This window comes from Leuciscus leuciscus (assembly GCF_965113295.1).
Source record: "Leuciscus leuciscus genome assembly, chromosome: 15".
Taxonomy (NCBI): domain Eukaryota; kingdom Metazoa; phylum Chordata; class Actinopteri; order Cypriniformes; family Leuciscidae; genus Leuciscus; species Leuciscus leuciscus.
The window spans coordinates 26,860,041-26,874,272 of NC_138739.1; the positions used below are offsets into that span (position 1 = coordinate 26,860,041).

The window sequence follows — 14,232 nt, forward strand, 5'->3', positions numbered from 1 at the left end:
TTTTCCTTTTGAATATTCTGTTTAACTCAGAAATACATCACATTATGAAAGTAAAACATGAAAAATGTTATATATAAAAAATATGTATTTGTGTATCTTGCAGGTTAGTTTGTTAACTTTAAAACTAATATTTCTATTTTATTTTACTTCAGCTTTGTTTCAATTAATACAAATATTTTTTTAGAATTTTAGTTTTAGTTAACAAGACACTGAATACATCATATAGAATTATATAAAAAAATATATATTTGTTTATATTGCCCCAAAACCACAGCTTTTTTTCATAATATGTGTTTCTGAGGGAAACACACACATGCACACACACACACACACACATATATATATGTATATATGTATATGTGTGTTTGTGTACATATATACACACACATATAAATAAATATATCTATGTATGTATAAAACATTTTGACCCCGATTAGGACATTTTCTGATTAGGAGAGTAAGAATATATTCATGTATTTAAGTAAATAAATCAAATCCTGAGGTATAAAATTAAGTCCCCCCCCCCCGTAGATTATTTGTTACTGAATAATTCGTTTTACCTGGAGCGTTATGGTGTAATTTAAACTATATTTGCAATTAGGATGTTATCAGTAAGTCACAGAGGTACATGCAGAAATCAAACCGAGCATGGCGTCAGCATCGGTGGGGGGTTGACTTAGCCATTGTCATCAGGGGTCATAAACTCTTCCACGGGATGGGAAGTTGCTAGGCAGTGCAGTAACCCAATAAATCAAGGTCATGAGATATAACTAGAAAAGTGGTTAGCCTGTCAGTGTCACATAGTTGGAGAAATTAGTGTTGTTACTATGGCCACAAATGGGGGGCAGGGTGAAGGATCAAACAGGAACTACTAAGGATTTTTGAGCCGTTTCTCTTTAACAAAATTAAAGATTTCTGTCTCAAAATCCTCACAGATCAAACTAAGCGAAGTCGTCGGCACTGGAAAAGACGGGCGCATTCTCAAAGAAGACATCTTGAACTTCATAGCCAGACAGACAGGGGCCATCTTACCCCCATCGCCCTTCCAGGAGATTTGTCCTCCCCCTCCTGCACCTGTAGCACCTTCAACTCCAGCTGCGAAACCCAGAGAGAAGACGACTCCACCTAGTGTACCTACTCCTGTGATCCCTAAACCTGTATTTACAGGCAAAGACCGCACTGAACCCATTAAAGGTTTGTTTGCTTGCCTGTTTTGATTGGTGGATTGTTTTATTCGCTTAAATATTTAACGATTTTTGATTTATTTTTCAAAGGCTTTCAGAAGGCGATGGTTAGGACAATGTCAGCAGCCCTGAAGATCCCTCACTTCGGTTACAAAGACGAAGTGGATCTGAGCCAGTTGGTCCGGTTGCGCTCCGAGCTGAAGGGCCTGTCTGAGTCACGAGGAGTGAAGCTCAGCTACATGCCGTTCTTCATCAAGGTATGAAAGCGATTTGTGGGGGGGGGGACTCATTCAAACCAGGTTTTGATATCGGTATTTTCTTCATAAACAGGCAGCGTCTCTCAGTCTCCTCCATTTTCCCATTCTTAACTCGTCTTTGGATGAAAACTGCACAAATATCACCTATAAGGTAATGTTTCCATCTAAATAACGACATTTTGGGTTAAATCGTGGTAGATCATTGACCACTGTTCTTTCCCCTCCAGGCTGCTCATAATATCGGACTGGCGATGGACACCAATCAAGGTCTTCTGGTTCCCAACGTAAAGAACGTACAGATGCTCAGCGTCTTCGAACTCGCAGTGGAGCTCAACCGCCTGCAGACGTTGGGATCGTCGGGACAGTTGGGGACTGTCGACCTCACAGGGGGAACGTTCACGCTCTCAAACATTGGATCGGTAAGTTGAGGGTTGCAGGAAGACCTTCGCTCGCTTCTGTAATATATTGCTAATTCCATAACTTTGCATGGAATGATGTTACATTAACTTTGATGTTGATTGCTTCCGGACAGATTGGGGGAACCTACGCAAAGCCGGTCATATTACCGCCAGAGGTTGCTATCGGTGCTCTTGGGAAGATCCAGGTGTGTAAAGTTTCACGCTAAAACTCCAATTTACATACAATTGGGCCTATGTAGTTTGCGAGATTAGGATTAGTGCATATCAAAGCATAATACGTTGGAAAACTTTGCGAAGTATCCATCAATAGCAATAACGTTACAATAATGTAGTGTTTCAATACTGACGTACTAGTTTGCTACGTCCTTAGGTATGCACTTTTCATACTAGTATTATAACGTATTTTTGTACTTTGTTGACATTTGAAAAATGGGATTTGCCGTTGGATTCGTTCAAAAATGTTTTGTAACAACTTTTTAAAAAATGTATTTGTTTTTATACACTGTTTGTCTACTATGGAAGCTTGTTTCCACCACAAAAATAAAATAAAAAGTCAGTAAATTCTGACTTTTTTTCTCGCAATTCTGACTTTTTCTCTCAGAATTGCGAGATATAAACTTGCAATTGCAAAATTTTGTTCTCGCAATTGCAAGGTAATATCTTGAAATCCTGACGACTTTTCTCAGAACAGTTGCGAGTCATAAAGTCCAATTTCTGAGAAAAATCTGAATTGTGAGAAAAAAAGTCGCATCTACCTTTTAAAAAAATTACTATTCAATGGCGCAAACAAATTTCCGTAGTCTATGGCTCTGTTCAAAAACAAGCGAGTTCCTTAGGTAGGCAACATAAGTAGATGTTGCCATCTAAAATACACAGAATTTTTGGTCAAGATCTTTGGCAGAATCACATATATGCTTGGCCAATCCCTTAAACCATTGCGAAAAAGTCATTGGCCGACAAAGCCAATATGATGAATTTATTCACTAGGTCAATCTAGTTGATTTTACAAAAATGTGTATGTGCGTTTTGCATTAAGGCTTCCTACACTATTGCTCAGTTAGCTTAGCAACATGCTAACATTAAATTGTGAACAGGTCCATTTGTATGTGTATATAGAGACAGAGAGAGAGAGAGAGAGAGAGAGAGAGCACGTTTATCTGCTGCCTAAGTAGGCACCAAGGTAGCACACTAGGTTTAAGAACAGAGCCTGATTTTAAAGTGACGTGTTTTGTTTTTCCCGTTCTCCTCAGGTGCTGCCCCGGTTCAACCACAAGGACGAGGTAGTGAAAGCACACATCATGAACGTGAGCTGGTCCGCCGACCACCGAATCATCGACGGAGCCACCATGTGTCGTTTCTCCAACATGTGGAGATCATACCTGGAAAACCCCGCCACCATGGTCCTGGATCTAAAATAGAAAGCACATTTTTTCCAAGAACATCTAGACATATGACTCCGTATCCCGACACTAAAGGTTTTTTCGTTACTGGGGCACTGAGCTATTTGAGCCATTGGTCGCTATCATGACTGTTGCACATAAAGAACATTTCAACAATGTCATGAAGCTCATAGCTAACTGGAGTTTTGTTGTTTTTCTTGTGATTCTCTCCTCTTGTTGCCTTACTGACTAAAGATGTTACATCTACCAGAACGTATTGTTGAATGTTAGAGAATATGAACTTAATGTAGCAATATGAAAACTCACCCATGATCTTTTTTTGTAAATGAACTTTCTATATACTGTAAAGCCTCCAATGGTGATGCACAGGGGTTTTAAATATCAGCGATGAACAGTAGTGATTATTTGTTAGTGGGTAACATCTCTAAAAAATAATAATCTCATGAAAATGTCACCTCAAAATCAAAAGAAATGACATTTCTAGAATTATTATTGTCATTTTAAAATATTGCTGTTCCTAAAAATGGACTTTCCTTGAAGCAAAATATAATTTCTTGTCTAGGACATGCTCTTGATTCACGTTTTTTCACTGCTGCTTTTCTTTCCAGTCATTGTTTTTAAAGGACAATGGAAGTATATGTGATTCAAACTATAGCTGTGAGGAATCTGTACTGATACGTCCTCTCATCTTCTCTGGTGTGACGATTCTTGTTGGAGCATAATGTTCTGCCACTCACAAATAATGGGACTTTCCTTGAGAGATCGTTGTGAATGTGTGTGAAAGTGTTTTAATAAATTATACGTTTGAGAAACTTTATATCCACTCAGTATTTTATTATTCCATCTCACACATGGTTAACTCCGGGAGCCAGAATGAGCACAGCAAGTAAATCTTGTAGGATTTATGATCGTTAGACAAGTCAAACAGCGTATATCAGTAGGGGGCGGAGCCTGTGTCTCATTCTCAGCTCACAGTTTAAAGCCCAACACAAACCAAAAAGAGTTTTAAGCTGAATATCTGTTACTGGAGGAACATGCAAGTAAGGCTTTTATACATATCTGAAAGATTTTCTTAGATATCTTAAACATAAGTTTAATGTTACAAGATTAATTGTATTCTAGGTTTACTATAATACTAAAACTGATCAAAGAATACATTAAATGTAACTTACAATTATATTAGTTTTGGTGCAAATTCATTTGTAGAAAAACCTTTAATTTAATCTGAATTATTTGATTTTAAGCGATCAATACTAGAAGATATATTAGACGATAGTGTTAGCAAAATAAGAACATAAATATTGGAAAAATTTGTATAAAAAATATCAATTTAGCATGTTATTTTTTATTATTTTAAATTAAAAGAATCTAAAATCATCTGGTATTTATTACTAAAATCAATCAAATTAATAAAATGTATTATTCTGTAATATGCATGTTTGTTTTTTAAGAAAATAATACTATTATTCAGCAAGGATGCATTAAATTATTTAAAAGTGACAGTAAAGATATTTATAATTTTAGAAAATATTTCAATTTCAAATATATATATATATATATATATATATATATATAGAGAGAGAGAGAGAGAGAGAGAGAGAGAGAGAGATTTCGGAAGGATCATGTGACTGGAGTAATTATGCTGAAAATACAGCGTTGATCACCGGAACAAATTACATTAAATTAAATTACATTAATTTATATTAAAATATATTAAAATAGAAAACGGTTATTTAAAATTGTAATAATATTTTCGATCAAATCAATAAAAGCATAAGAAAAAAGATAGAAAGTTGATTTTAACAAATATACTCTGTATATTGTGTACCTTTTCATATGATAAATGACAGTAACAATGTTTTCATATCCAATTACAAAAGAAAGAGGAGAAACCGTGGATGGGACCCCAGGAGAAAAGCAAAAGCACCCTCAGAAGGAAAACATCCAAGGAAAACCCTCAATCATCACTGATCCCCATCCAGAGGAGACGCGGCTTAACCTGGGCGATGAAGAAGGAACCGAGAGACAGAGATGAGCAGCTCATCCACTACCAGACCACCCCAGAGAGACGCTTCTCCACTGACCGAGCACGTGAAATAATCAAACGCATTGTTGATGAAACACTCGAGACTGTGGAGTACAGCTGCGCATGCGCGGTCATCTCCAGGGAACTGTCTGACCGCATTAAATCGGCTGTAAAGAAGCTGCTGTATGATCGATATAAGCTGGTCTGCTATGTGGCCATCGGGCAGCTGAAGGACTCGGCGGTGAACTGCTCCAGTAGAGCCGTCTGGAATCCCTCTGCAGACACATTCACTGAATATATCTTTAAAAACAGATCCTTATTTGCGCTTTGCGTTTTGTTTGCAGTGTATAAAGAGTAGCATAATTATTCAAATGACACTTGCTGTCGAATCGATTAATCGCATCTAACACGAGTAGACGCGCGCGCGCGCGCACACACACACACACACACACACACACACACACACACACATATAGCCTTTTATGTAGCCTAGCCTATATACCTGTATATATGCACTACGTACAAACACAGATATATTTACGAACTTTTATCGTGATAACTCAAACTGACAGCATCTATACAGGTCTACAGCCTATTTCATGATTACTTCAGTCTTCAGTGTCACATGATCCTTCAGAAATCATTCTAATATGCTTATTTGGTGCTCAAGAAACACTTAGCAATGTCGAAAACAGCTGTGCTTATATTTTAGAGGAAACTATAGTACTTTTTTTTTATTTTATTATTTGATAGAAAGTCAAATAGAAAATGTATTTATAGATTTTCTCTTATAAATGCCTTTACTGTCACTTTTCATCAATTTAATGCATGCTTGCTGAATAATTTCTTGAAAAAATGACCCCAAATGTGCATATTAAAGATCAAATAATCTTTTATTCTTTCATTTAATTGATTTTAGTAATCTAATACCAGATGATGTCCAATTATTCTGTTAATTTAAAATAATAAGAACATGTTAAATCAAGATTTTTGGAATTAATTCTGCCAGTATTTATGTCTCGCGTTGCTAATACTATCTGCTAATGTTGGCTATCTAATATGTTAAATATATTTTTAAAATGTATTAACATAAAGTAAATAAAAGTGTTGTTTGCCATTGTTTTTTTACTTTCTCTGTTAAAAATAGTATAGAAAAGGCACAATTTGTTTTCAAATGCTTGCAGAACAGCGTGTTTGACTGCAACAAAACAGGATGAATATTTCATATTTATGGTGTGCTAACTGCATGATATACTCAGGAAATTGAAATTTTTAAACTATAACATTCAAAATGTTCTACTAGCAGCAATCATAATTTGCTAATATATGGCCTATACCTAACAGCGTTGTTTTGAAACATTGTTAATCAGGTTAATGTCGCTATTCTTGAAAGCATGTCTGGTGCGGTAAAGTATGTCAAAGCGGACAGCTGCTCTTGTGCCAACTTTAACATGTGACCACACTATTCCCAGTGTTGTCTCCGGTTAAATATAGACACTGGCCAGAGTTACGCTTCAAGAGGGAAGACCATGACAATCACATAGGGATAATTACTTCAAAATCAATTCTTTCAACACAGATCACACTTATTGGAATTGTCAGAGGACTTATACTATTGATTCAGCGTTGGGAACTAAACTTCTGCATATCAAATGGGCGCTAACTTGGTGCAAACATGGTATATAGGAGCTGGAAGGACAATATGACCCAATGAGAGTGGTAAGCACTACACTTTATTTTCTCACAGTTGCTTTAATGTCAGTCACAGCTTATGATATCCACCGTACTTATTCAAATGTGTCCTATCATATTAAACCCAAATGTTAATAGTTTTGCAGTGCATACACTTTTTCTGGCCAGTAAAATGGCTTTTCTGCTGCCTTAGGCTAGCAAAATGTGTGTATGAAGTGATATTTGGGGCTCTGTATCATCATGACGGGGCTCACGGTGTGCTGTGGGACAGTGAACTCCATCAAGTCTCTGTGGGAAACCCGGATAAAGAAAAGCAAAGATGAACTGAAGAAAGAGATCGAACAGAGAGACAGGAGAGCAGTGGGTAGGTACGTGCAATACTGTCAAGTATCCCATGGGAATCATAATGGTTCTTAGTAGGTCATGACCTAAAAAAGGGTTGCAGGTCTATAAATACAAATATTAACCATAAAATCATGAATAGTTAGGATAACAAAATACTTTTAATCATCAAAGGCCAAGTGTACAATCGAACTCTATGGTTCTCCTGTTACTTGGTAGAAGCTAGTCAAATTAGGCAGATGACAAGTTGGCAACATGACATGACCTTATTCTAAAAGACCATGAGCTAAACTATGCAAGGTAAAAGATACATACATTAATGTGATTTTCGGGTTTGGTACTGCGTTGGGTCGATGTCGATACTATGTCCAATGTAAAATCTGGGTCCTGAAGCAAAAAAAAGTTGAGAACCACTTCACAGTCTGTGCTTTTGTCTATCCCAAAACTGCAATTAACATTGAATTAGTATAAAGAACGTTTTTTAATAGTTTAAAATCTTTGGCATAGGTTAACAGGTGCCTGGGAGGATCGTATCATTTTGGCCAAGCTAAAGGAAAAAGTTGTGACTGAGGAAGGACGTGTCATCCTTCGGATTGAAAAGGAGGAGTGGAAGGTAAGGCTCTTTGTGATTTGTTATTTGTGAGTTTGAGCTCACTATCATATTAGAAGTCAGTAAACAATGCTGTCATCTAGAGTGATGGGTGATTTAAGGAATATTTAATCATATAATGGGTGATTTAATATAGGACTTGTCCCAAAGGGGCGGACAAAGGACTTGTGCTCCACTGTCATACCCTGCTCCTGGAGGGTCACATTACTGCAGTGCAGAGGTTGCCTTCAATCTGCTTAGAGGTTTCTAGTAATCCTGAAAACATTGAATAGTTGGTTCAGGTGTTTAAGGTTGGAGCTGCCAGTAGTGGACTGCAAGGTCTAAGGGTGCGGTTTGGGACAGGACTTTGGGGCAAGGGTGCCAAATCCTGCTTCTGGAGGGCCAAGCTCCTGCAGAGTTTAGCTTCAACCTGCCATCAACATATGTTCACATGTTGACCACATGATGTCTCCACTACACAAAGAGAGCATTTCGTGTTTTTGTGTCAATTATAGCAAAACATAAAAATATAAAAATGCTGCCATTTGCTTTAAAAACAGCTGACGAAAAGCAAATGTTATAGTTGATGTCAAATGTTAAAGTTTATTACATTTGATATAAGGTATCTCAACGCTATGCTCATTAGAAGCAGGACTTGCCGCCATCGTAGAAGTGACATCAAATGACTCGCCTCGCTGAGGTCAGGGTTGATCGGTCTGCCCTGAGATCACAGGTCGAATGTCCTACTTCGAGTGGCATTACAAGACGTTATTTCCAAATATGTGGTGGGAAAAATCTAAATTCCAAGCTGTCTGGAATGCAGCATAAACTCTACAGGATAATGGCTCTCAAGGAGCAGGACTTACGGCAAAGATTCTGAAAGAGTTAATAATTTGGACAATACTACTGCCCAGATATTTACAGCTTAATAACATCTTCAGTTAAACAAAAAATGGATTGTTTGGTTCTCACTCTTGGAACCTTGACCCTTTCTGTAGACTCTTCCTCCAGCTCTGGTCCAACTCTCCCAGATTCAAGAATGGCAGTTACACCGAACAGGACTTCAAAGAATCCCACGGTTCATCTCGAGCTTTGAGAGTCTCATAGTCTTGGACTTATCTCGTAATTCAGTCACAGAGATTCCCAGAGAGATTGGTCAGTAAAAAAATAGGTGGAATCTGAACTTTGATGAATTTCTTTAGTTAAAGTAACTCTCAGATGTTCTTATAACCAACAGGCAAACTAACTCGGTTAAGAGAGCTGTTGTTGAGCTATAACAGAGTGAGCTACGTACCAGAAGAAATTGGTTGTTGTGAAAATCTGGAGAAACTGGAACTTTCAATGAATAGAGATCTGGATGAGCTGCCCACCCAGGTATTAATATCACTGAATGCCTATATATATATACACCGCATATTTTGGCTATATATCCCTAAATAAACCCATCACCTGTTTTTACTTTAATCTGAATTTCCTTAGCTTAGCAATCTTAAGAAGCTGTATCACTTGGACCTCTCCATGAACCACTTCACCACCATTCCAGAATGCGTGGTCAACCTTCCTTCTCTTGAGTGGCTAGACATGGGCAGCAACATTTTGGAGAGTTTGCCAGACGATATTCACAGGTAAAATACTATTTGGTCCATCAATGACTAATAAAACCAAGACTTTGTAATGGATCTGATAACCTTTATGTCACGTTTTAATTCTAGAATGGAGAAACTTCACACCCTGTGGCTCCCGAGAAATGAACTAGAGTACCTGCCAGACAACATCTGTCGCATGCAAAGCCTGGACACACTAGTTCTGAGCAAAAATAAACTACGAGACATTCCTCGGCTTATGGAGGGCATGAGTAACCTCAGGTAAGCACAAATATTTTGCTTAAAGGACAAGTTCGGTATTTTACACTTAAAGCCCTGTTTACAGATCGTATCTGATGAAATAGAACGGTTAAGATTAAAATTTGGACACATGCTGCTGTCCCGAGAATTTTAGGTTTATTTCGCTTCCCCCCCCTACCCCCACAATGGTTGTCTATATGCACTGGAAGATTCCGTCCTAAAAACACATTAAACTTTCGTTTACAAAGACGTGAAACTCACCGAGTGGTCAGGGGGTGTTCACTGATATGTTCCATCAAAAATCGCTGAAAAAGATGCATTCCAACAGGTTTTATCTTAGTTTTTGTCCAACTCCATTGACTCCATTGTGAGACCGCAGCACCTTTATGGTATTACTCCGCCGCTTCTTCTTCTGCTTCTTCTGTGTATTCAATGAAATGCCCGTGGTTTGCTTGCAATTGGCAAAGGTGCATTATCGCCACCAACTGGGCTGGAGTGTCTATTATTCAAGCTCTCAACGGAAGAATCACGGGTGTGACGCGTTTGGCAAAATAGGTCCACAAAAGCGAAATAAACCTAAAATTCTCGGGACAGGAGCATGTGTCCAAATTTTAATCTTAACCGTTCTATTTCATCAGATACGATCTGTAAACAGGGCTTTAAGTGTAAAATACCGAACTTGTCCTTTAATTTGTAGAACGTTATTGGAAACCAATAAAAAGCTTCACAAAAGCAAAACAGTGATTCCATAGGAACGACTAAAGCCCTGAACATATATCACGCAAATATGTCAATGCAAATTCTTTGAGGACTGAATTGTAACGCATTGGCGATGCATTCGTGTCTGCATATTTACAAATTATTATGAACAATAAAATGCTCATTCTGCAGGTTTGTGAATTTCCGAGACAATCCTTTGACGTATGAGGTGACCCTTCCTGATTTAAAAGAGGATGTAGACGAGGAAGAGAATGACAGGGAGATGTTTGGTCGCGAGTTCATGCACTGCTACATCCAAGAAGCCCGTAAAAGAGGTTATGCCATACTCAATATGTATTGTGTGCAAAACTTGTAGCAGAACTTTATTATAAAATATTACATAAATAAAACAGAACTGGAATTAAAGCCTTTAGAGCCTCTTAATGACCAACTTTTGCGTTACATGTCTATTGCAGGATCGCAAACTTTCATGTCACTGCTAAATGTGACGCTGGACGGCGTGTCAGAGACAGCATCATCTTTGTGACTTGCATGCTGGCTTCTGTCTGCTCATCTGCCTTTTGGACTGATCTTCCGGTCCATCATGTCAAGTATTGTCCCCCCAAGTCCTGTGAAGAGCGCTTCTTTCTTTTAAATGTTTTGTTGCCTGTAATTTGTTGGAGTTGCTTCTTCCTGCTAGTATGTCATAAGTAATGTTTGTGGATGAACTAAAATAAAAAAATCCATAAACATTGATCAAATAAAATGAAGCATATGTTTCCTGCACTTGTGCTTGTTTGTCTTAAGAAAGCTGTTTAGATTACTCTCTATTCTGATTGGTTGTGGGAATGGCAGTTAGTAACACATTCTCCAATGACACATCTCTGCTTGTGTAGTATCTCAGACTGGTTTTAAAGCCTTTTTGCTGGAGATAATGCACTCTTCCGTGGTCAATCAGGTGCTTACAAAGCCGCCCGATCTGTTCCCGATCTTCAACTGACATCAAACTGCAAGACAGAACGTTTACAAATGAAATCAAGAACTTAACATAAGACTTATTGGTCGATCAGCAGAAAGCTCACCCGTTAAGGGTATCTGGCACAGCTTCCTCACTCATCTCATGTTCTTCCTCTTCGCCTGTTTTTTCTGTTATCTTGGAGCTGAATTTTCTCATCCCGCAAGTGGCCCAGCTCGACATGCGCTGGAAAGCAGCAAACTCTTCTGGTCCAAGACCTTTCTGCCTGAAGAACTCTTTTCCCACGTAGTGTCTCCAGTCGCAACGGTGGTGGCAACAAAGAGCGATGGCCAGTCCTGACACTATGAGCTCTTCACCAGTTTCCCTGCCTTCGGTTGAGGGAACCGGCTTCAAATCATCAGCACCCTCCGTATGATTAAGTTTTACACGCTTGGTCGGAGGGTCATCATCTTTGTCAATGCAGTTGTGCTCAAATAAACACCGAAGGGCCAGATCTGTGGAGATAAGTTGATACTACATCAATCTTGCAGGACTGATCCCATGATAATATTTATGAAGTTTATTGAATTCTAGTCTACCAGTTGCTGCACCACAGAGGTGCTTCCCAACACCAATAACAGGAAGTCGCTTTTCTCTCAGGAGAGGAACTTTCCCTGAAATTAAATATTATTTATGAGAATATCAAAGAAAATCTCAGAAATATGTATATTATAATATATTAACACCATAAGGAACTGTTTGAGAAGCTTACTCACGTAAATCAAGGTGCTGAATATCAACCTGAAGCCTATCAAAAGTCGAGTCTGCATTTTTGTGCTTGCCATCTACCTTTAAAACACATCAAATTCAAATGTAACCTCACTTTCGAGCAGAAAGAACAATATTTTTCTGTATTTGAGGAAAGGATAGCTTCATGCAAAAGGACACCACACCTTAAAGCGAGTACTGGACCTTTCCACTAGTAAAAAATTGACATTTTCAGCTGCTTTAAGAGCAATGTGAATCCAATGGGACAGTTTTCCCTTCCCTGCCCCAAACTCTATGTAGCATCTGTTTGGGCTGAGCAGTTCCAAAACCTCCATGTTTCCAAGAATAGAGGCCTGTGAAATTAGATATGAATATGAACACTGCTTGAAAATAAAGACCATTTATACAGAGCAACTTGAGCAAGGATGGGCAACTTCAGTCCTGGACTGTCCATAAATCACCCCCTTTTTTTATGTTCTTCCCTCCATCTCGTTCACTCGGATGTATGTCACTGCTTACATTGCGAAAGTGCCCACTACTGTCCAAACCCTTGCAATGCGTTTAAATGGAACGCCCAAAGCCTTTGATCACTTTGAATCCGAGTAGACTTGCTCCCTCTGTCAAAATCGAGGCCCTCCAGGACCTGACGTTGCCCACTGTTGATATAGAGTATGTATAGTTTGTCAGTTCTGGAATGCTTTACCTGTTGCTTGAGGTGTTTAAAAGCAGAATCTCCATTCTTTGGGTCATTTAGAGGCTCATATAGAGCAGAATGTGAGAGTGTTTTTTCCACGAGTTTGGTATTTAGACCTGAGGAAAACAGATTAGAATCCCTTTACATTAAAATGACATTAAACTCTCCAACATCAAAGCCACCAATTCTTATTTTCCATATTTGTTCATAATGTGTGTATCTAATTAATGCGTAACATAAACACATTTAGTAGTCATGTGATAAAACCTAAATGACAGCTGCATACCTTGTAATGCAGTTTTGAGTTTCACTATCAACTCATCCAGTTCCTCTTTGGATCGATCAGCAATGGATATCTGCATTAACACATCATTATTAAGCCCATATCTTCTTTAAAGCCATGTAATTTTGATACATACTCAAATAGGCAGTATGATCACCTCTTCTATGGATTCATCTTCATTTTCACACCCAGCATTGATGTCCTTCACATAATAAATCTAATATATATATCAAACATAGCAGTCATTAGCACAAGAACTGTGAAATCCAAGAAAAATTACATATTGAGAGATAAGGGTTGGTGGAGTTATTCATACATACAGGTTTTGGTTTCTCCTTGGAGTTACATTTCTTCAGGTGTTTAGCCAAATTATCTTCAAATACAGTGCTGTTTAAAACAGGAGAGATGGTTTTTGAACATAACATAAAAGTTCTACACATCTATCATTGTCCGGGACACGGGACAAAACTCTACCTGCTATGTTTGTCAATATTCATATTAAATATTTTATTAAATAATTGTATTTAATTTCCAACTGGCTGTAATACTTCTGTATGCATAAATCTGAAGCTCTGGAATGAATCAGTTTGGTCTAAACTACACTTAACGTTTATATTTCTAACTACAGAAACCTCTCCAAACTTTTTAGAAGAGTTAAAGTCTTACTGTTTGGGGTCCAAAGGACAGGGGATTCGTTTTTTCTCACTCTCTTCGCCCTATATGAAAATAACATAAAAGTTTATGCAAACAGTTACTTATTTGATCAACTAGTTTTAATGGGGGCAAGGTAAGAAGAAGCGCATCCATTCAGAGCAGGATCACATGGACATTATAACGTACAGCATTTGCATGTTCCCCGCACAAGGTTTTCCCTCTCCCAACAATCATCTTGCAGTATCGTTTCTTTTTTACAACATAATAAGCACATCGTCCAGGTAAAGGCGCTGACACGCCGTCCGCTGTGGATCCCTCCATAGTATACTGATGATGACTACTAACTTCCGTAAGACATTTTAAAATAAGAGACATGAACGACAGAGATGAGGAATAAACGTATAAAATGTATGTCTCTGAAATTAA

General features: G+C 38.1%; 3 protein-coding genes across 3 annotated transcripts in view; 2 read left to right on the forward strand and 1 right to left on the reverse strand.

Annotated features, from left to right (window-relative positions):
* The window catches only part of dbt (dihydrolipoamide branched chain transacylase E2), a 5,962-nt gene extending 1,885 nt beyond the window's left edge, over positions 1-4,077 (forward strand). Inside the window, exons 6-11 of the mRNA XM_082138079.1 lie at positions 936-1,194; positions 1,275-1,441; positions 1,515-1,592; positions 1,669-1,860; positions 1,974-2,045; positions 3,111-4,077. Of these exons, the coding sequence (XP_081994205.1) occupies positions 936-1,194; positions 1,275-1,441; positions 1,515-1,592; positions 1,669-1,860; positions 1,974-2,045; positions 3,111-3,278 (936 nt within the window). The 3' untranslated portion in view covers positions 3,279-4,077. The remainder of the gene's footprint in view (positions 1-935; positions 1,195-1,274; positions 1,442-1,514; positions 1,593-1,668; positions 1,861-1,973; positions 2,046-3,110) is intronic.
* A 2,711-nt stretch (positions 4,078-6,788) lies between these two features.
* Positions 6,789-11,067, forward strand: lrrc39 (leucine rich repeat containing 39). The gene is made up of 9 exons (XM_082138392.1): positions 6,789-7,005; positions 7,172-7,346; positions 7,828-7,933; positions 8,908-9,064; positions 9,147-9,283; positions 9,389-9,534; positions 9,622-9,774; positions 10,645-10,787; positions 10,929-11,067. The coding sequence occupies exons 2-9, from the start codon at positions 7,219-7,221 to the stop codon at positions 10,997-10,999; spliced, it is 1,041 nt and encodes a 346-aa protein (XP_081994518.1). The 5' UTR covers positions 6,789-7,005; positions 7,172-7,218; the 3' UTR covers positions 11,000-11,067.
* trmt13 (tRNA methyltransferase 13 homolog) lies at positions 10,808-14,151 on the reverse strand. The gene is made up of 11 exons (XM_082138391.1): positions 13,993-14,151; positions 13,819-13,868; positions 13,473-13,539; positions 13,310-13,369; positions 13,156-13,225; positions 12,879-12,985; positions 12,361-12,528; positions 12,184-12,256; positions 12,007-12,081; positions 11,535-11,922; positions 10,808-11,459 (listed from the first exon to the last, which is right to left on the reverse strand). Exons 1-11 carry the CDS (start codon positions 14,125-14,127, stop codon positions 11,273-11,275), a joined length of 1,380 nt encoding a protein of 459 aa, XP_081994517.1. The 5' UTR covers positions 14,128-14,151; the 3' UTR covers positions 10,808-11,272.
* Positions 14,152-14,232: the final 81 nt, after the last annotated feature.